Consider the following 22,835-nt stretch of genomic DNA (forward strand, 5'->3'; position numbering starts at 1 on the left):
AAGTAGAAAGCAAATGTTTTGAGAATGATGAGGGCAACAAATGTACAAATGTGCTTGACACAATGGATGTATGTATGGATTAAGATAAGAGTTGTGCAAGCTCCCAATAAAATGATTAAAAAAGAAAAAAAAAGATATGCCTGGTGATCTGCTTCTGAGAGGACTTGGCCTTGAAACCCTGAGAAGTAGTCCAGTTTGAATACTCAAGGTCACCGTGAGTCAAAATTAACAACAAACAACAGTTCATTCCGGGAATAAAGAGAAGGAGGTACAGACATGGAAGTTGGGTTTGTTTTTCTTCTGAGCAATAATGGTTATGTTTGGTGAAGACATTTATTAATTAAAACTAGCAGGAATGACCACCTCTAAAGTATTCATAACTTATGGTTGGCAACATACTCAAGAAAATGTAGCCAGGGGAAGCATTTCAAGCAAAAGCAAGCAAGAAAATTTCATTCTGCAATTTCACTCACCACACGCTCAGCATGTAACAGAGCTGAATATTTATTTCTCCATGAACGGATTTTTGCAAAAAGGAGTACTATCATTGCTGCTACAAACATAATTGTTTACACAAAGCCTACTCAATAGCTGAATGGCAGTGGTTATCTCTTATTACTAATGGGGGCCTCACCAGAGTACAAATTCTTTTTCACTGTTGATAACTAAAGCAAAATGAAAGTAAAAATTCCTGGTCAATGAATTCAGAAGAGTAAAAGAAGGTGGGGGAAATCCACTTGAACATGCCAGAGTTAATAGATGCAAAAGAAAGAAGGAAATGTAGTATTTTGGGAGCCAAAAACACGGCTGAGAAAAATAATACACAACCAGCAAAGATGGTCACTTTTAAAAAAAGCAATGGTCACAGTTCCCCAAATTTCCATCTTGAGGTCTCGAAGCCCAGCCTCTGCAACACAATGCGGTTTTGCATGTCACACTGTAATGCCCCCAGGACATAAACTATGACCATTCCGAAGGGATAAAAATTTCAGTTCGCTACAGGGAAGCGATTATGAAACAGTAAGGCTGTCAGTCCCAGGAGGAAGGGCCCCCAAAAGATCTTAAGTGAAAGATAAATCTGTTTGCAGCACAGCAGGAGAAGCATCTGGGTCCTCTCAGGGAATTTTCCTATACTGTGTAGCACTGGTGAGAGCCTGTCTGAGTGGGCACTTACTCCAGCCCCGCCACTACTAAAGGGGCCCCTCTAGGGCCGGGGTTCTCCACCTTCCTAGGCCGCCACCCTTTCATACAGTTCTTCATGTGGTGGTGACCCCCCCATCCATAACATCATTTTCGTTGCTACTTCATCACTGTCATTTTGTTACTGTTATGAATCGGGCGACCCCAAAGGGGTGGCAACCCACAGGTTGAGAACCGCTGCTCCAGGGCAAGGTCCAGGTCCACTCACTTTTGTTCTCCTACCCCAGTGGGGGTTCAAGAACTGTTTATTGAGCAAGCAAATAAATTTATGCATTAAAGAATACATTGGACTAATCCAGTAGTAATTTAGGAAGAATATTAAAAGTCTTCTAGTTTAGAGATTAGCATGAACATGCAAAAAAAGATGGTATCTCTACTTTAATCCTAGAGATAGGTGTACTGGTGTCTTGGCCAAGGCCACACCCTCAATAATTGGTTAAACCAAGTCCCCAGTCTCCTGTTGCATAATCAAGTGACCGCACCTTCCCACGTGGGCCCAGAGATGAAAGAGTTGCAGCCATGAAATGAAAACAAATGATCCGGGAAGCTGTTGACTTGAAAGGAAGGGCAAAGGCAAGGAAAGAACTACTAGAGGTTTTGCGCTGCGATGGCTACTGCTATTGCCTGTTGTTGAGTTGATTCTGACTAAAAGCAGCCCCCTATAGGACAGAGCAGCAATGACCCACAGGGTTCGCTACGATGCAATGTTGACTGGGGCAGGTGGCTGCATCTTTTCTCCTAAGGAGTTGCTGGAAGGGTGGACTCGCTGACCTTCTGGTGAGCAGCCAGCAGGGAACCACTGCGTCACAGAACAATCATGATTAGAGTGTCCATGGAGGATATGCGAAACCGTGTATGAAGGACACGGGCTGGGACCATGTTCTCTTTGGACAAATTCCAAACATAAAAGAAAAAACTTAATGGCAGTGAACATTTCTTGGGTGAGTACAATGTACCAAGCATCTTCTAAGTACAATCACATATATGACCTCCACAGTCCTACAGCGTCTGCTTAGTCTCGTGTTGTATGTAAGACCACTGAGGCTTAGAGAAGGAAATAATCTTCCCATAGACAGACAACTGGTCAGCAAGGGAGGCAGCCCTAGGTTGTGACGAAGCCATCCTCACCCGGGATATGAAAAGAGGTGCCAGCTGAAGAGGAGGCACTGAGCACAACCCACTTTTTCTAGATGCAGGCATCCCAAACCCAGACTCAGGAACCCAGTCAATCTCCCAGGATCTGCACTCTCTCTAAGGCTTATCTTCCCAGCCTTTGAGCAGTTCCTTAAATCTTAGAAGAACACGTGGTGATTCGTCAGTGGAGTCCCTGGGTGGCAGATGGTAATGTGCTCCCTACTAATGGAAACGCTGGCAGTTCTGGTCCATCCAGAGATGCCCTGGAATTAAACTCTAGCAATCTATTTCTGAAAAATTCGTCATTGAAAACTGTTCTACTCTGACATACAGAGTATGCCTTAAGTAAAGTCCACCCAACAGCAATTGGTTTGGTTTTATTTTTGAATTTACAATGTTATTAATGTATTGTTCTTTAAATGGCACAGAAACATCATATACAAGGGGGCTTCCGAATGTTCACAGAAGAATTCCATAATATTTTAGTTCAAATTTTCCATGAGCTTTTTGAAGTCCTCTCATACAATCTTTTTATTTTTAAGAAACTTTCCCCCGGCCTTGAAGTGACGGTCACCACTGACTGGGGTTCCAGTGGAGAGACTGTGCTACATAGGACCTACTGATGTGGGGAACCCCACCATCCTTCTCTGCCAGCCCTTCCACAATTGTTTCATTTAAAGCTCCAGATTTCTACCCAAATAAGCAGCCTTTTTGAACTTATTCAAGATCTGTACACTGTAGAGGCTGTGGTGCTAATCACCTTCGGCTTTATCCCAGCTCTGCCAGGACTGTCATTGGGTCAGTTATTGAAACCTCAGTTTTTTTACTTGTAAAATTGGCATCAACACTTGCCCGACCTTTCTGATATGGCTGTGGAAGGAGTATGAGAGAGAAAAATGGAAACTGCTTTGAAGCATCCTTATGGTAATTTCTACAACTATACTTTCCCAGAGGTTACCAAATGATGCTCTCTCTAGTTCTCCCAGGCCCAGAGCATCTTGGCCCACCCAGCTGAGAGGGACATTCCCACACACCTCCCACGCCCTGGGGTTTCTTTCGGCTGAGTCTAAGTGCCTTGGGCTCAGTCTTGAGGATGTCCATAGGAAGCCCTATTTTGTCACTCAATCTACCCCTACATCCCAGGATTCTATGTTCTCATCAGACTGCTCAGTGCTCCCTCTCAGCAACACGGCCCTCGCTCTATCTAGTGTCCGTGGCCCAGTTCCTGCTCCTTCCTTGGCTGGTAGACCCTCTACTCCAGTGATTCTCAACGTGTGGGTCGTGACCCCTCTGGGGGCCGAACAACCCTTTCACAGGGGTTGCCCGATTCATAGCAGTGGCAAAATTAGTTATGAAGTAGCAACAAAAAAATTTTTATGGTTGGGGGTCACCACACCATGAGGAACTGTATTAAAGGGTTGCGGCATTAGGAAGGTTGAGAACCACTGCTCTACTCTCTCTTGAATAAATTCCAGGCCTCTATCCTTTAGGAATCAACCCACACCCCACCTTCTTCTCCATCAGCCCACTCTATTTATTTTGCGATTACTGCACTCTTCTACCTGTTCTGACCTGTATGGAACATTCATAATTTATATCATTATAATGGTAACTTCATAAGTCACCCTGCAATATTTCCTCAGCATTAGTTTCTTCTTTTGGCAGAACCCCCATAGTCCAGTTGGTCTGTAGTTTGTAAAGAAGCCCTGGTGGCTTAGTGGGCTGCCACCCACAAGGTCAGCAATTTTAAACCACAAGCTGCCCCCCAGGATAATGAGGCTTTCAACTCCTGTAAAGAGGGACAATTTCAACAACCCACAGGCACAGTTCTCCTGTGTCCTATGGGGTCATTATGAGTCAGAAGGGATTGGATGGCAGGGAGTTTGGTTTTGAGCTTGTTTTGTATTTGTGGTGGTTGAGCATGGACCATGCAGTCAGAAAGCCTGCTCTAAAACTTTCTGCCAGGGAGATGCTGCGCAGATTGCTTGACCTCTCTGTGCCTTAGTCTGTGCATCAGCAAAATCTCTATAGTAATAGTATGACTGTCTGAGTCAGTCGCTGGACCCATGTGCAAGAGGAGCAGACTGCTGTCATCCATCGGCTTTCTATTAACAGATCGGGCCTTTCTTATGAGTCCATCTTAGTCTGGAAGCAGCAATAAAAACTATTCAACATCATAGCAACACACAACCCTCCCCTAGCAAATGGGTGGTGGCTGTCCACGAGGTCAATGGCTGGGAATCAAACCTGAACTCCATCATGGAAGTGAGTCACTGAGTCACCAAAGCCCTATACTAATGGTACAAAACTTCAAAAAAAATTCTTTTTAAACCCAATTATCTATGAGATATTTAGAAGATATATCTCAAATATAAGTTGTTGTATAAGTATTAGCCATTAGTATTATGAATATCTTTATTATCATCACTATTGCTGCTATAGTACCTAGAACAGGACTGGCAGCTCGGAGTTAGTGCATATTAATCTACCTGACTGCTGCACTTGGGAAGTATCTGTACTTGGCAGCAGACTTTTGTTAAGGGATAGATTACAATATTTTAGCAATGCTGGCCATAGGTCTCTATTGTCAATTCTCAACTCTGCTGTGGTAGCAAGAGAGCAACCATAGACAATATGTAAACCAAAGAACATGGCCACAAGGTTGAGGACTGGAAACGTAAACCTCTACCTAGTTCACAAGACAAGAAAAGAAGAAAAAAAGCCATAGTCATGCTCTAATGAAAGTTTGTTTACAGAAAGGTGGCACGCTAGGTTTAGCCCAAAGCTCGAGTTGATGGATCCTAGCCTAAACTAATTTACTGTTTTTCAGCTTATATTTATTGAGGATCAACTCAGACAAGAAGATGACAAATAAGAGAATCGGGAGACTAACCACAAGGTTGATGGTTCAAACCCAGTAGTGGCTCTGAAGAAGCTAGATGAAAATTTATAATTTCCGAAACCGGAGCAATTCTACTCTGTCCTATATGGTCACTCTGAGTTGGAACTGACTTGATGGCAGGTGGTTTAGTTTTGGTTTAAGGAGCTTATTGGAGCCCTCGTGGGGCAGTGTGTCACGTCCGTGTTGGGCTGCTCACCCCAAAGTTGGCAGCACGAAACCACTGAGTCACTGGAAAGGAGGAGGAAGAGGCCGTCTGCTTCTATAAGGATTCACAACCAGGAACCCCCCAAGGGCAGTTCCAGTCTGTCCTACAGGTGGCTCTGCGTCAGTCGACGGCGGTGTTTGTGTTAGGGGGCTCATAGCTCAGCGGGGTAAACAATGTGGGGGTGCTGTTGCAGAAGGTAAGACAAGAAGGGCTAGGCGAGGAGAAATGAGATGACAGAGATTGGCAAAGGCTGCGGGTCAATACATTTTTTTTCTGTAATGAGCCAAGTAAATAAATATTCTGAGTTGGAAGATCATAAAGGCAGCCATGGACAAGAAATAATTAAATAGGTGTGTCTGTGTTCCAACAAAACTTTATGATGGACAGTAGAAATCTGAATTTAATGGGCTTCCCGGTTGGTCCTGTGTCTGGGATATGGAATTTCCACATTAGGAACCCTCCCAGACCTCCTCCCATGGGTCTCTTCATTTGTGTCCTTTCTGTTATAGATCAAAATGTAATTGCCTTTTTACGAGGATATTCTTCTGCTGCAGGAGCTACAAAGCCACTACCACAGTGGACAGCATTCACATTTCCAATCATCAATGATAACCAAGTTGTTTCCCTATTTCTACAAATGAACAGACACATATAATGCTACAGTATAAATCAATAATGCTACAGTATAAAATTCTGAGTCGTCCAATATTTGTACTCAAGTTCTCTCTTAGAATTCAGCAAAGTCTTCGAAAGGAAAGGACGGGAAGAAATAATGAGAAAGGAAGAATGGGAAAGACAAAAAACTCTTAGGATGAATTTAGCATAAGTTTGAAGGTGGGGCAGTGGTAGTGGTTGTTACCTAGCAACCCTGTTGAATTAAACATCTGCAAACAGAAAAGAAGAGCAGTAAGAATCAACAAACACAACTAGCATCTTCTAGTTTGTCCCTTTTCCTTAACAACTCATTTAGGGATGAGAAACAGAAAAGGAGAAAAAAAAAATGAAACAATCAATGTAGAACCTTCTGAATAATCCAGCAAGAGACATCAGAAGTTTCGGTCTCTTTTTCAGACTTCTCATGAGGAACTCCCAACCATAACCTCCAGCGGTGCAATCAGAAGGCCCCAGCCTCCCAGCAGCGAGGAACATCAAAGCACCTCATGCGCTCCTAAACCAGCTTATTTGACCAGATCTCCGCCACCCAGAAGTTTACATGATGCCAATGAGCAATACCAAAACAAAGACACCAGCATCGGCGTCTGATTATTTCAAGCCAGGTAGTTGGTGCTATGAGCTATGCAGCTGTTTCCAACTAGTGGGCTAAAATTGCACACTGACCTTTTGGTTAGCAGTCTAGCCCCCGGGAGTCCCTTCAAGCCAGGTAATGCTTCCCAAAGCAGGAACCAGGGTAAAAGCGATTTTTTCCTAGAATATCTGTAGTCAGAAGAGGTGGTCATTGCCCTGAGCTGGCCAGCTCACTCAAAAGACGCATATACTTAGATAATCAGCACTCAATGACCTGGGTTTGCCAGACATTGGGGAACTCAGATTTCTCTCCCATCAAATAATAAAGTAAATCTCACTCCATTAGCAGGAGGGTGTGCCTGCTGGGGAGTGTTTGTAAATGAGTGTTTAATATTTTCAAATGAAGGTTTATGAAGCCTGCTGGCTTCAGAATTGTACCAGCATCCACATCACAAGCAACCTGCTCGATCAGACCCATGGCCTTTTTCTAAACCATCAGTATAAAGGAGAGCCAACTAATCTGCCCGCCACTGTTATTTAATCCCACTTGCAAAACCACCACCACCTAGGGCAAGCAGAAGCGACCCACCAAGGCCTCACAGCAGCTCAAAAGGTGGGCGCAAGACTCAGATCCAATGCAGCCCTGGTGGTGCAGTGATCAAAGCACTTGCTGCTAACTGAAAGGATAGTCGTTCAAATCCACCAGCTGCCCCGTAGGAGAAAGACGTAAGGATTACAGAGTTGGAAACCCAAGGGTGAAGTTCTACTCTGCCCTACGGGGTTGCTACGCACGGGAAGTAGCTTGAAGGTTGTAAGGTTGGTTTGGGGATTGTTGTTGGGGATTGTTGTTGTTGTTGTTCTTCCCAGCCACTGAGCACTGAGCACCTCTACCACAGTGCAACTTACTTTCTGGGAAGTGAAACATCTCACAATCTATGAGCTAATGGAGTTGTGTAGGCCCACCCCAGGGCTTCTCTCTGCTCCCGAATAAACTTCTCACAGAAAAGGGCATCACAAGACATACATGAATCCTGATCTGAGCCCCCCAGAGGCAATATTTCCAAACATTTTCCTGTGATTAATTTAAATCCCTCCTTTTGCAACCTCACCATTTCTTCTTTCATGGGTTCAAACAAAACCGGAAGAAGGAACCAAGCTTCATTCATGAGCAGCTTTGAAGAGGAAAAAGTATACTAGACAACTGACCTTCAGTAGCGAATACAAAATGGATGACCACTGATCTATATAAAATAGAAGGGAGTGCAAACGATAAATTCTATACCAGCTCCCAGTTAAGAATATAGGAAAGTTTTCTCACATCATCTTCGGGGCTGGGCTGGGGTCAGGGGGACAGTGTGGCGGTATCAAGAGTGCTCACTCACAAAGAGAAACTCAAAACGTCTCTCTTCTGTGGACTCAGACTTCGCTATGAAAATGCTTCACCTGCTAGGTGTTAAGATCTACACTCTCTCCCTCGCTCAGACTTGACGTTTTCACAGAATCAAATGCTTCCAGCATCTTGACTTTCTTAGAAGTCGGTCCCAGTGCCCAGGCATTGTGAACACTGCATATCCCATTCCAACAGATGTGGAGACCAAGAGAAAGGACCGGAGAGAATGGAGACAGACGCCACACTAGTTTGCCAGTTCCTGTGGGGCCATAGCAATCTGTCGAGAGAGAGCAGTCCAGGATGTAGCAGGCTTCCTCCTGAAGCTGAGGAACTAGAGCCATCTTCATGTCTGACACACCCATGTCGGCATGAAGGAGAATTATATATAAAAAACAAGAGAGCTTTTTGACACAGAGCTGTTTGCATCACAACCTTGATCTGTCTGCCTGAGTCACCTCCTTTCTGAATCTCCAATACTTCTGCCTTGACCTTGCTAACCAAGTTATGCAAAGAAGAAATCTTCCTTTGACAAAAACCTAAATCCCTGCCATAATGGTTCAGGGGCAGGGGGTAGGAATTCAGCGGCTCATGTCTATCTCACAGACCAGTCACCTGTCAATCACATCCACACACAAATAATCACCTTTCTCTGAGAGGTCCCATAGTGGCCAGCTTGTGGCTTCATGAGGTGCCATGAGTCTACAAAACCCAACCTCACTTACCTAATACTGCCCAGACATCAAGATCTTCATTCAAGTTCGAATTGCTCCCAGAAACTTCTCCTCCAGCCAGCTGAAAAGGACTTCAATCTCTGCTCAATTTCTAGAGCACTTGCTATGCAATGCACTTATTTGCTGTCCCTTAGCAATTGTTATCTGGAATTGCAGGCTGTGTGTGTATGTGTGTGTGTGTGCATGTATGTACACTGCCTGTCCTCAGAAAGTCAAGGCAATGTCTTTTACGATGGGGGTTGGGGGTTAGGCGTGGGGTGACGGGATGTTAAAAGTCCATGGAAAAATTCCATTACCTTTCAATTCCATTTTTCCACATATTTTCTGAAGCCCTCCTGTACCAATTTGTATTTCCCCAAATACTTATGCACGATGAAAACAATAAAACCTCAATCAACATTTGTAAAATAAATAAATGGAGTTAAAAACCTTGAATCTGCTCTCTAGGAACACAGGTCTAACAAACACATACCTCCTTGTTGCTATGGGAGTCCTAACACTGAAATAAGAGTTTGAACTTGGTGCTCTCACTAGTGACCTGAATTAATTAAGTCAAAACACTTTGTTACTCTGTACCTCAGTTTCCCTAGCTCAAAAATTGTGATACCAGCTGCTTCACAAGGTTATATAAGGGATCGGGTATCAGGCATCAAAGAACAAAAAAATCACATCATGGTGAATGAGGGGAAGTGCGGAGTTGGAACCCAAGACCCATCTGTAGGCAACTGGACATCCCCTTACGGAAGTGTAGTGGGGAGGAGACCAGCCAGTCAGCATGCAGTGTAGCAACAATGAAATATACAACTTTCCTCTAGTTCTTAAATGCCTCTCCCACCCCACCCCCCACTATCATGTTCCCAATTCTACCGTACAAATCTGGCTAGACCAGAGGATGTACATACACTGGTACAGATCAGAGCTGGAAACACAGGGAATCCAGGACAGATAACTCCCTCAGGACCAATAATGAGAGTAGGTATACCAGGAGGGTGGAGGGAAGGTGGGGTAGAAAGGGGAAACCGATTACAGGATCTGCATATAACCTCCTCCCTGGGGGATGGACAACAGAAAAGTGGGTGAAGAGAGATGCCAGACAGTTTAAGATATGACAAAATAATAATAATTTATAAATTATCGAGGGTTCATTGGGGGAGAGCGGGGAGGGAGGGGAAACAATGAAGAGCTGATACCAAGGGCTCAAGTACAAAGCAAATGTTTTGAGAATGATGAGGGCAACAAATGTACAAATGTGCTTGACACATGGATGTATGTATGGATTGTGATAAGAGTTGTATGAGCTCCAAATAAAATGGTTAAAAAAATAATAATAAAAACAAAGGATCAGATGAGATAATGCATTGCTATAAGTGTGAGAATATGAATTCCACGAACCCAATGAAATCAGGCAAAGCAGCAGAGAAAACAGTCACCCTAGTAGAGGGAGAATGCCTTATAGAAGAGTGACCAACAGCCCCTGAATCACGAAAAAGTGACCTCATTTCAAATCCAAAATCTGATTCCTATTGGCACATCCACATGAAGGTCACGTAACTTCTCTGTGCCTCAGTCTCCCCATCTGTAAAATGGCGGTCATAATCAATGCTGTGAAAGCATTATGTGAGATAATGCATGTAAAGTTCTTTCTGTGGTGCTTGACTCATAGTAAGTGATCAACATGAGTTGTCAAGATTCTTGAAGTCTCTGGGTGGTGCACTTAACATGCTCAACTGTTAACTAAAAGGTTGGAAGTTTGAGCCTATGGAGAGGCACCTAAGAGCGCCTGGAGCACTACCTCAGAAAAAGAAAAATCAATGACTGAACATTCTATAGAACACAGTTGTACTATAAACACGGCATTGCCAAGAAACCAAATCAGTTCAATGGCAATTGAACTTGGGCAATATTCTCATCACTATTGATCATTTTAAATATTCCTAACATATAGCAGGTGTTCCAAAAAATGTTTCCAGTGAAGACTCAAACATTAAGGGGGGAAAAACATTAGAAAGTTAATCAATCCCATTATCTTCCATGTGAAGTCAGTACCTTTCAGAACAAGGCAGCAAGTTCATTGCCCTTTTGTTTCCACCAAAAGTAGGAAATACTCATGTGACACTTCCAAAGAGTGTGGCACGTCAAACTGAAACATCCACAATGCAACTACAACACTGAAGCCAAAGTGGACCAAAGAATGTCTCTGGGCATAATGAGGTGGTAGACCTCAGGTCCCAACAATATACAGGCAAATAAAAAAGACACAATTTTTCTACATGTGTAAACTTTACTTTGGCTGGAGAGGACAAGGTTACCCCCATTCCACTTCCCAGGTTAACGCTATTTTTATTGTTGAAATGCATCAAGAGATAGGCAGGGTAGAGTCTTACAGGCAAACATCTTTGCATGTCCCTGAGGGACAAATCCAGGCTCAGCCCAGCAGCTTTAGGTCTAACAGTGATGCCTCATCCTGAATGACAGCCAAGCTACCCCTCTGTCCACGCTGGGGGTGCTGACAGCAGAGCACTGAGGACGGCAGAGTGACTTTTGGTGAGCAGCCGGTGCCCTGGCTCTCCCAGCAACATTTGAGGGTTCTCTTGGGAGCCTTCCTCTAAGTCACAGACCCAGCCTTGTTCCTCAAAGGGTCTTGGGCAGCTGACCCAGGCCTGGAATTCACAGTGACAGACTCAGCTAACAGTTCCTAAACCAGGAGGCACAGGGTACCTGGTCTCCAGAGCGCAGGAGGAGCAAGGATGTAACACCTCTGCCTCCCTTTCCCTGTGTTGGAGGAAGGCCTTCAGAGCAAGGGCTAAGCAGAAAGAAGAGGGAGCGGTACCAAATCCTGAAGCAAAGAACCCATGGCCGGGTGGTGATCAACCCTCGCCACTCTGGGGCCTCAAGGATCTCCAGAGTAAGTATGGAGGAACTAAGCTCCTCCCTTTCCCTTCCACCAAGAATCTTCTCAGGACCAACTGAAGGACCTTCTTGCCTGTAGAAGAGGGCTGGACTAGGTTAATTTTGACAAGGTTTATCTAAGCTAGGGGTTTTCTGGGAACCAGAGGTAGCCTAGAGTCAGGCTAGGAACTCCATGAGATAAAATGCTTGCTATCCATCACCAGTTGTGTACATCAACCTTAACCCCAGAGGACAGACCTAAGAGACGCCCCACCATGGGCTATAGGCTGAAAAGGATTGGGAAACATAGTCCTGCAGGAAGCCACTGCCAACCGCAATCCCCTTAGAAGCTCCATGCCAGCCCAAGGAGCCCTTCCCCTCCAGCCTGTGGGCAGCTGCATGCGCTGGCCCTATGGGAAGTACCAGAACCCTCTGCACCACCGTTTTCCCAGGAAATCCAGTCTTTCAAGCAGATGAAAACGCCAACTCATGCACCCTTCTAATCCTCAGTGGGTCAAGAGAAAAGAGGAAGAGGTACGGCTTTTGTTTTAAAATATAGTGCCAAAAGCACTCCCTATAAGTCTGCAGGTAGAATGCAGCCACTCACATCCTCAAAGGAGATGCTGTACCCATCCCAATTTTGAGCCCAGGCAGAAAGGCGTGCAAAGCTCCCGAGGAATGTGCGTGTGTTCGGAGGGTAGGGGGGAGTCCACACTCCCTTGGTCACCAAGCATCCTAAAAGGCTAAGCCATTCTGATCCTGGCCCCTCCTTACTCTGTCTCTAGATAGTCTCTTAAAGGTCAGAGGCTGCCCAGCAGGGTGAGGGCGCCCAAAGGAGAAGGGAGGAGGCCCCTCTGAAGATGTCAGTCTGGGGTAAGGATGCACAGTCCCTTCCAAAGGAACTGCTTTCTTGATCAACTGAGCCCCTCAACATTGGACCACCTCAGCAGCTACAATTGGCTTCCCTTCACAGTCCCCCAACTTCCTCAACACCCTTGTCCCCAAGGAAGATGGTGGCAGCAAATACTGCAGCAGTCAGAATCTGGGGTGTTAGGGAGGGGACCCCAACTTCGCAGAATGTATAGCCTTGGCCTCAGGCCCTCCCTAGGGAGGTGGGGCTGTCTGAGTGAGACAGTTGCAAATGCTGCTGCATGCTGTGGGGGGTGGCCCAGGGGTGAGGAAAGTGGAGGGAAGGGAAGGCGCCTCATCACTACTTACCAGGACAGCTTGAACCCTTTCATCAGTACAGTCACGGTAATCCACTGACCGCGTCCTTAGCATCCCCGGGCCCGCTCCGCACGTCCCAGCACATATTTGAAAGGAGGACCAAGCCCCCAAAGAAGAGACTCCCATGTAATGTGACTTCAACACAGAAGGAGAGAGCAAAGCGCGAGAGAGCGCGCACCAGCCAGAAGGATTGCCACGGCTGCTTCGCCTCCGGTGCCCTCGGCCAACGCAACGCCGGGCTCAGGGGCAGGGGCGGCGTTGGCCAGCCTCGCACGGGGCTGGCGCTCCCGGGCCGAGCTGCGGCTGCCCCTGCCGGTGTCTAACGAGGCTGGGCAGTACTGGCAGCGCTGCAGAGCAGGGCGGGGAGCCGCTGCCAACGGGCATGCTGGCGGCTACCAGCCCGCCCTCACCTCACGCCGCTCGGTGCAGTTTGCGGGGAAGAACCCCAGGGGAGGCCCAGAGGAGAGCAAACACCCAGCAGAACTGGCAGAGGCACCTCTCTTCCCGCAGCTCCATCTAATCCCGGGATCACTGCAGTACCCCGGCCAGGCTCCGCCGCCCATTTAAAGACACAGCACAAGTTTTACCCCAGGATGGGACCGGATGGGCGAGGGGGTGGGATGGGGGATGGGGGTGGTAGTGAATGGGCTGCAAGAGCAGGTCAAGGAATGGCTCTAATACTGAGATGCTTGGTCTTGGGATGGGGGAGGAGGACTGCAGGAGACCACCTTAAATAGAATCCACACCTTCACTTCAGGAGGGTGGGGTGAGCTGTGCTGTAAAGACCCCAAGCAGTTCCCAGCACTGAGAACAGGGTCCCCTTCCAAGACTTTCAGGACTTGTAGGCAAGGAAGTCCTTGCCTACTGAAGTCCCCTGGGGCCAAAGATCCTCTTAAGGTGGCCCAAGAACTCGCCTCCTCTACACTAACTCCCTGAGCCTTCAGACCAGTACTAGCAAGGTACTGATGCGCTGCCTAGGATTTTCACATTCCATTCAAACCCACAAAGTGCTGGAAAGTGGGAAGGCTACAAATCCTGCAAGCTGGAGCTCAGAGTTCCAGCTCCAACAACTTCCTAGGTCCCTTTGTCCTTTCCTTCCTTTTTCCTACTATCTGGGTCAGTAATGTGGATGGGAGAGAATGAACAAAGAGGAGATTAATAATGAAATAACAGCCTTCAAATGAACCATAAGCTTTTATCCTGAAACATAACCTCAAGCCGTTTACAGACACCCATGTACATTCCATGCCCATCACCTACACTTGGTGCTCTAAAGTAAAAGTCCTTCAGAAAAACTAGGGGTAGTGGGGGGGTGAGGGGGTGGGGCATATCCCCTTGGTAACACTCATCTTTTTTAGGAGTCTTTTGTTTATTATCTGTCTTCCTTGTCAACAGGTATGCTCCATAAAGGCAGGCACTACACCATGGTATCCTCATTCTGCTCTGCAGCCCTCTGCCTAGGAGAGCCTGCATGAAAGAGAGGCTTGACACGCAAGTGTTTCTTGGAGGGATCTTACTCATGGTGTAGATCAAACAGTAATCAAAAATTATAGATTTGGAAGTCATAGAGATTTAGGTCTGGCACCGCACTTCTGAAAGATCATCCATTGCAAACCCTAAGGAGCATAATTCTACTCTGACACACAGTCTCTGTCAACTGGAATCCACTAGATACCAGCGTTTACTCAACCCTCACAAAAACACAGGGATCTATCTCCCTCCAGTGCCCAGACGGCCTTGCAGAAACACTCGTGCAAGTACCACTAAGCTTTGAGAGATCTGTCTACTCCTCAAACAACCCTGGTCTATGGGATTTCTTTCCGTCCACTGCCTCTGTGCCAGACAAACACTTTCAAATGCTTCCAAGACTTCCGGATGCATCTACAGCCAGGCCAGACTTTATGCACAGGTGTTGACTGTAGGCATGTCACAGAGATTCCAGAAATGCAGCGTTGCCCTCTATGGCCTACATCACTTACTGAAAGGACCTCCCAGGCCATGTGATCTAACCCCTAGGCAAATGCCACTCATAGTACTCCAAGTAGAACAGGTGAAAAGTGGATCAAAGCTTCCCAAATGTTTCATTACAACCTCGGAACTTCAAATGTTAAAATACTTTGGGTTTTGGCTACCTGCGAAAACAAAAACGAAAAGCGACTCTCTGCCACGATTATTAACAACGTTTTGTTGTTCTCATTGCTGTTAGGTACCGTCAAGTCCAGTCTGACTGCTCTTGACCTTACATGCAACAGAATAGCACACGGCCAAGCCCTCTGCCTTCCTCACCCCCCTTGCTTGCTTTGAGCCCATTGTTGCAGCTGTGTGTCAACCTGTCTCTTTGATGGCCTTCTTCTCTCTCACTGATCCTCTACTCTAGCATTAATGAATTAACAATTCATCGAGGGTTTTGTTACATGATGTAATCATCATATAAATCCTCACAACTCTGATGTTAATGAAGCAGGATTAGTTACATTCATGTGGCAGGATATTGCTACAGATTGGGTTAGTGCCAAAATACATGGAGTTCTCCAGGAATAACAAGCCTACAGATGTTGACGGGAGACAAGGGCCTAGGCTTCCCTTAGGGTCAGCATCCTGAATTTGCACCCTAGCTTCATAAGCTGTAGGAGAATCAATGCCATCCACTTGCGGTGCTTCTGTTACAGCAGCATTTGATAACTAAGACACTATGCTTTGGTTTTCAGAACTTCACCGAACATGGTGAGCAAGAAACAATGCCAAAAGCCACCAGAGATAAGATGTATAATTGGACCTCATCGTAAACTGGGCTCTAGAGGTGTATACTCTAGCTACAAGACTGAACAAACTTGATTAAAAACTCGTAAACACAAAACCCATTGTTTTAAATTTGCTATTGAATGAGAACAATCCTTCTGATAAATTAAAATTTACCAATACATCCAAGCACATATTATAGTTTGAGGATTTCCTAAAGAACTCACATCCACCAACAAAACAACAGCAAAGTCCAAAGAGAGGAAAACAGTAACAAATTCAACCAATGTCAAATTAAGAACTTCTGATCCCCAAATGAAATCATAAAGGAGAATAACAGAAGGCTTTTTAAGAAGATATTTTCAACATACAAAGGGGCTTCAAAACATTTGTGGGAAAAATATCTTTCAATTCTATTTTCCTCTGAACTTTTTGAAGCCCCCTCATACATAATTGAAAAGAAACTGTTCATATAATTCATTAAAAATACTTGGAAACTAAGGAGAATGGAGACAGTTGGAAACATACAAAAGTGACATGAATACGTATTGGCAGAAAAAACATGAAAGCTCACCAAATACATTAAAAAGTGTTCAACCTCATCATTACTCAAGTAAACAAAAGCTGACACACCAATGAAATGAGACTTCACACTCATTTATTGACAAACATTAAACAGTCTAACAATATAAAGAGCTGGAATGGAGGGTGTCAAAGGGTTTATTGATATAACGACCAGGCAAACAATTTGCTATTGTGTAAGAAAGATGAAGAAATTCATTCCTCCCAAAGTTCTACTCCATGCCTTGAGGAAACTCACATTAGGAGACTAGGATAAGACATTTCCTAGTAACATTATGCTTAACAGCAAACTAAAACCCAAAAATCTGGAAGCAAAAAAATACCCATCAACAACAAAAAGGATAAAAAAAACTTGCCGTATTTTCTTAAAATGGAATAAGACACAACATTAAAATTTTACAAATTACTACCCCAAGCAACTAAGAAGGAGCCGTGCTGGTGCAGTAGTTAAGTACTTGGTGGCTAACCAGTAAGTCAGTGGTTCAAATCCACCAGCCACTCGGCAGCAGAAAGTCGTGGCAGCTAAGACGTACAGCCTTTGAAATCCCACTCTGTCCTCCAGGGTCTTTATGCGTTGGACTCAACTTGATGACATTAGGCTTGGTTTCTCTTTTGTTTGTTTTTTGTATAATTTTGTAATATTATAAGATGGTTATTATAATATAATGTTGAATGAAGAGAGTGGGTCATTAAAAATGCACCAACTATTATTCAATATAACACAGATAAGGGCACATAAGATAAACACCAAGTGTTTAGGATAGAAATTACATGTTTTGGGGTGGGGGGTGCATGTGTACAAATTGTGGCAGTTCATTGGTCAATTTTCACATTCCATGCAGGTGATCTAGATTTCATTCCCAGACAATGCATCTCATATGCAGCCACCACTCACCCATCAGTAGAAGCTTGTGTGTTGCTATGATGATGAACAGACTTCTAGACAGCTTTAGAAGAAAGGCCTGGTGATCTATTTCTGAAAACCAGCCAATGAAAACCCTATAGAAGCCAACAATCTGATCCACAATCGATTGTGAAGACAGGCAGCACAAATCAAGCGAATGGAGGGGTAGGGAAGAGGACAGGTTAGCAGAAACTTGGTCAGTATCTATTCCCTGACAACGGGTGGGAGGAATACCCATATTCCTTCTGTCTTCTTTCTTCACAACTTACACATTTTATAAATATTCTTTTCTGTCTACTCAGTGTTTAACAAATACAAGTTAAAAATAAAACTCAAAACACCAAGTTCTCTGGGGACTCACATGGTCCCAGGAAAAAAGAGTCCAGGCAATGCATGAAAAGAGACAATGAATCAAGTCAGCCTCGTCTTCCTTGTCGTGAGGCCCTACCTGGTTGGCATAGGACGATCAATGTGTGTGTGTGATGCGGGTTCAGAGTTGGGATCGCTGAGCTCTGATGAACAGACTTGATGAAAGGTCCAGGAGGGTGGTGGTGGTAGGACTGACAGTGAGAATGTTTTATGTTACCTGAGTTTACCAAAATTTAAGTTCAAAAAATCAAACATGCGTCTTCTGAGACCCATGAATGCTCAAAACCTTGTTGTGTTTACAAGTAAAACAAATATTACTTCACAAGATACCAGTCTTGCCTGCAATGGTTTTGTCTAAATTTTACTAGGGATGGAATGAAGATTAGGCAAAAGATTCTTTTACGTCATGATTTTAACAGCTTTAACATTCTCCTGGCCTTCTAGAAGACTCCATTAAGACCTCACCCACCCTGATATTATCACATTCTTGAACCACTCAATCTGCTGGCTAGGCAGAAAGGTTGAAGATTCAAGTTCACCCTATAGGTGCCTTGGAAAAAACGGCTTGGTAATCTACTTCTGAAAAATCAGCCATTGCAGCTCTCTGGAGCGTAGTTCTACCCTGGCACACATAGAGTTGCTATAAGTTTTTTTTATTATTATTAAATAATCATTTTATTAGGGGCTCATACAACTCATCACAATCTGTACACAGGCTTGAAGACAAACAGGAGGCCATCTAGCTAAGAAACAACAAAACTCACAAGGAAGAAACACACCAACCTACCCCAACACGAATGCTGAAGACAAAGCGGGTACATAAGCAAATGCGGTGAAGAAAGCGGATGGTGCCAAGCTGTCAAATTACACAGAATCTGGGGTCCCACATGCTGGAAGATAAACAAGGGGCCATCTAACTGAGAAACAACAAAGCCCACATGGAAGAAGCACACCAGCCTGTAAGATGACAAGGCGGCAAAAGGATCAGGTATCAGGCATCAAAGACCAAAAAAAAAAAATCATTAACATTGTGAATGAGGGGGAGTGCAGAGTGGGGACCCAGGGCCCATTGGGGGAAATTGGACATCCCTTGCAGAAGGGCTGCAGGGAGGTGAGGAGCAAATCGGAGTGCAGTGTAGTAACGATGAAATATGTGATTTTCCTCTAGTTCTTAAATGCTTCCTCCACCCCACTACCATGATCCCAATTCTACCTTACATATCCGGCTGGACCGGAGGAGGTGCACTGGCACAGATAGGAGTTGCTATAAGTTTAAACTGCCTTGTGGGCAAGGTCTCCAGTGGTGAGAGAGATCATTCAACCAGAGCATGTTGTTAATGACCTTACCTTCAGACAGCCAGACCTCCAGTGTGAGGGAAGCTTGGGAACCCAAATACCGGCGCCATTTAAGGCTTCAGTTTAAACTCGTGTCAGCATCCAGGGAGCATTTAGCCCTCCGAAGTCACACCTCCCCATCTGTGGCTCTCTCCATCCTACCAGAAGCTCAAACCTCCTCCTGACCTTGGGTAAGTCTCTCAGAGCAGAGCTGGAGCAGAAAACAGAAGGGTAAAAAGATTGCCTTCTTATCTCAATTCCTGGGTGCTGTGCGGCTCCCCCTCCATCCCTGCTACTGTGGAAGAGAGGAGAGCTGCAGCGCTGGGGCAGAGCTGCATGCCTCCAGGAGCTGGCAAAACTGGGGCAGGGTAGTGCTGCAGTCACACATTGGGGAATCAAAGCTCCGAGCTCAGGCAGGGGAGTTGTCAGGCGCCAGGGAGTGTTATATTTAAGGAGCATTTTGGAGGTCAGGAAACTAGCAAGAGGGGAGCAGCGGGGGAGGGTGCAGCCTCTTAAGCAATCCATTTCAACAACAAGCCTCCTCCAGGTCCTCCAGCCAGAATCCTCCAAACTCCAACTTGCAGTAAATAGACACTGTGTGAGGGGACCGGCAGATGGCCAGAGCTGAGCCTGATCAGGTGCTCCCCAGCACGCCCCTGATCTCTCCCCCTTACTTCCCCACCCTCCTCCACTGTTAGTCACTGGCTCTGGGGTGACAGTCTGGGCGGCAGGCATTGGTCTTGCCTTCTGGTCTGTTCATCTGTGTCAGCTCCCAGCATGGAGCCTCCGGAGCCAGCCCCTCCTGTGCTCCCGTTCCATTCCTACTGGCATCGAGTCCCTGCCATCCCAGAGAAAAGGCCATGTCAGTAAGGGCCAGAGGTAGAGGCGTGTGCACAGTTCTTGGAGGGCAAGCAGAGAGTGGTGTGTTTCAAGAATGGCTCCTTCCAGCTGTATGACCTCAGGGGAAAAAAGAAAAGAAAAAAAGGGAGGGGCATGGCATGACCTACCCCCACCTTTCTTGCCCGTGACTCTGCAATCTGCTCATGCAGAATATTCCTTCAGGCAACAACAGACTGAGCAAGGCCAAAGCCAACCTCCTGATGGCTTTGACCTGGCCCCAGTTTGCTCACCAACACACAGGGCACATAGTGAAGGTAGGAAGATCGTCTGGTGGGGGGGGGGGGGGGGGCTTCTAGAGACACATGCCACTGTTCATTGGAATTCAAAATGGCCTCGAATACCTCACAAAGTGGGATTCTCACAACAAGCCACCGAGGAGGGGTTATTCAAACGCACATTCTTGATAGAGAAACCCAGACGACAGGGAGGTCAAGAACACCATAGGAAATGAGTCCAATATTACAACCACTACCACTTGAGGAGGCAGTGTGTAATGAAGAGACAAGGGCACTAAACCCAGTTTGGGAACTGCCTTCCTAGTCAGGCCCTAGATGGGAAGCGCTCCGGTATTTACTTCCAGTCTACATCCCAGATACCTTTCCGTCTTGTTTAATCAGCTCTTCACATCCTTCTGCATGGAAACTGACACGGATCCTCCTGGCCAGTATAGGAACAGGAGCTCCCAGAGAATTCCTTTCTCTGCCTAACTTTGAAACCCCACCTTGTCACCCTTCACCTCCCAAATCATTGGTCTCTCTTCCCCCAGTAATTGACTGCCTTGCTCAGTGTGGGTTTATGTTTGTGTCTTGCTCATCATTGTGTCCTGGATCAGGAGACCTCTGCCACTGCTGGTAGACAGAAGAGACCCCTACTCTGAAGTAAAGCACACTGAAGCCATACCCGCCAAGTGGTGGGAGCAGCTGCTCCATGCATACGCTCCTGACAGATTTCTAATTATCCCCCTGCTCCTCCTGTTTTATTCTCAGGAGACTTTAGGGTGACTGATGGCATTAGTGACTCAGGAGGGCACCTATGAACTCAGGTTCGTTTGGGGAGGGAGCACTCACACACCCACAGCCAACTGCTTCTTCCCACTATCCTCCCACCAAATGGGAAATTTTCCATTTTCAACTAAATTCCACCCGAGTGTTACTGTCAAGAAGCAGATGATTTTTTGTTCTCTGATGCCTGATACCTGACCCCTTTGACACCTCATGATCACATGGCCGTGTGCTTCTTCCATGTGGGCTTTGTTGTTTCTTGTGTGCTCACCTTCCAAATAGGATCGCTGCAGACAAATGGGTGCATAAGCAAATGTGGCAAAAAAAGCTGATGGTGCCCGGCTATCAAAAGATACAGCGTCTGGGGTCTTAAAGGCTTAAAAGTAAACAAGTGGCCATCTAGCTCAGAAGCAATAAAGCCCACATGGAGGAAGCACACCAGCCTGTGCGATCATGAGGTGTCAAAGGGATCATTTATCAGTCATAAAAGAACAAAAAATCATATCATTGTGAATGAGGGGAGTGCAGATTGGGGACCCAAAGCCCACCTGTAGGCAACTGGACATCCCCTCACAGAAGGGTCGTGGGGAGGAGACGAGCCAGTCAGAGTGCAGTGTAGCACTCATGAAACATACAACTTTCCTCTAGTTTCTAAATGCTTCCTTCCTCCCTCCCCCATTATCATGATCCCAATTCTACCTTACAAATCTGGCTAGACCAGAGGATGTACACTGGTACTGATAGGAACTGGAAACACAGGAAATCCAGGACAGATGATCCCTTCAGGACCAGTGGTAAGAGTGGCAATACCAGGAGGGTGGAGTGAGGGTGGGGTAGAGAGGGGGAACCAATTACAAGGATCTACATATAACCTCCTCCCTGGGGCACAGACAACAGAAAAGTGGATGAAAGGAGATGCTGGGCAGTGTAAGATAGGATAAAATAATAATTTATAAAGTACTAAGGGTTCATGGGGGGGAGGGGGAGAAAGGGGAGGAAGAAATGAGGAGCTGATACCAAGGGCTCAAGTAGAAAGCAAATGTTTTGAGAATGTTGATGGCAACAAATATACAAATGTGCTTAACACACAATGGATGGATGGATGAATTGTGAGAAGAGTTGTACGAACCCCCAATAAAATGATTTTTTAAAAGAGAAGCAGATGAGTTGAATGCTAACTCATTTTAACAGTGAATGTCTTCTGGCCGTGGGCATAAGACAATAATCCATTGTTGGCAGAGATATTGCTAGCTGGTAGATATTACAAGCCTGGAAAAACTACACTCTTAACTAGCACAGTCCTGACACAGTCACTGAGGTGTGTACTGTGGTGTAGCAGGGGAATTCTGGGATTAGAGTTGAGGGCCAATCTGTGCACAACAGCTAAGTGATCTTAAGCAAATGCAATCCTTTCTCCAAATCTCCGCTCCTTCCCCTACATGAAGTTGAAGGTAACAAAAACCCACAAGGTCATTAGGAGGAGCTGGTTAGGCAGTATGTGGCATAATGAGGAGGGAGGGCCCAATAGATTTTAAAGATTACAGGTAGTCCTTGGCTTGCTGTGGGGCTCCCCTCAATGACTATTCTCCTGTAAGCCGGTTCTGATATAAATTGAACACCAATTTTTACAAATGTTTTCATTATGACTGTCTATTATTTTCACTACCTTTAAAAACCTAGGGAGACCTTGGACTGTAGAAGATATGAAAACAATAATAATTTATCATTTATCAAGAGTTCACGTGGGTGAGGGGGAGGGAGGGAAAAAAGAGGAGCTGATACCAAGGGCTTAAGTAGAAGGAAAATGTTTTGAAAATGATAATGGCAATAGATGTACAAATGTGCTTGATGCCATTGATGTGTGGATTGTTATAAGAGCTGTAAGAGTCACCAGTAAAATGATTTATATATAAAAAATCTAATCTTTACTTGATTTGGGTGTTGGCAACATTACACCTGAGAATGATAATATCAACAAAGTGTACATAACTTTGTACATATAAGTAAAATGAGATGTATATTAAAAATTCATACATAGTAATTAATTCACACATACACAGAAACAGGTAGTTTGGTTTTTTT

General features: G+C 45.3%; 1 protein-coding gene across 7 annotated transcripts in view; it reads right to left on the minus strand.

The window, feature by feature from the left end:
- GRAMD1B (GRAM domain containing 1B) overlaps positions 1 to 22,835 on the minus strand; it is a 235,476-nt gene that overhangs the window by 105,257 nt on the left and 107,384 nt on the right. Inside the window, exon 1 of one of the 7 annotated variants that reach the window (XM_045295123.1) lies at positions 18,865 to 18,883. The exons of 5 other annotated variants lie outside the window; for them this stretch is intronic. Coding sequence is in view for 1 of the 2 variants with exons in the window: in XM_045295121.1 (XP_045151056.1) it covers positions 12,915 to 12,937 (23 nt within the window). In the remaining variant the exon portion in view is untranslated. Of the gene's footprint in view, positions 1 to 12,914; positions 13,090 to 18,864; positions 18,884 to 22,835 lie in introns of those variants that run through there. One more of the 7 variants, XM_045295121.1, reaches the window with a different exon arrangement.

The sequence above is a fragment of the Echinops telfairi genome, unplaced genomic scaffold (genome assembly GCF_000313985.2).
Source record: "Echinops telfairi isolate 266 unplaced genomic scaffold, ASM31398v2 ScPeMD7_5167;HRSCAF=5991, whole genome shotgun sequence".
Lineage (NCBI taxonomy): Eukaryota > Metazoa > Chordata > Mammalia > Afrosoricida > Tenrecidae > Echinops > Echinops telfairi.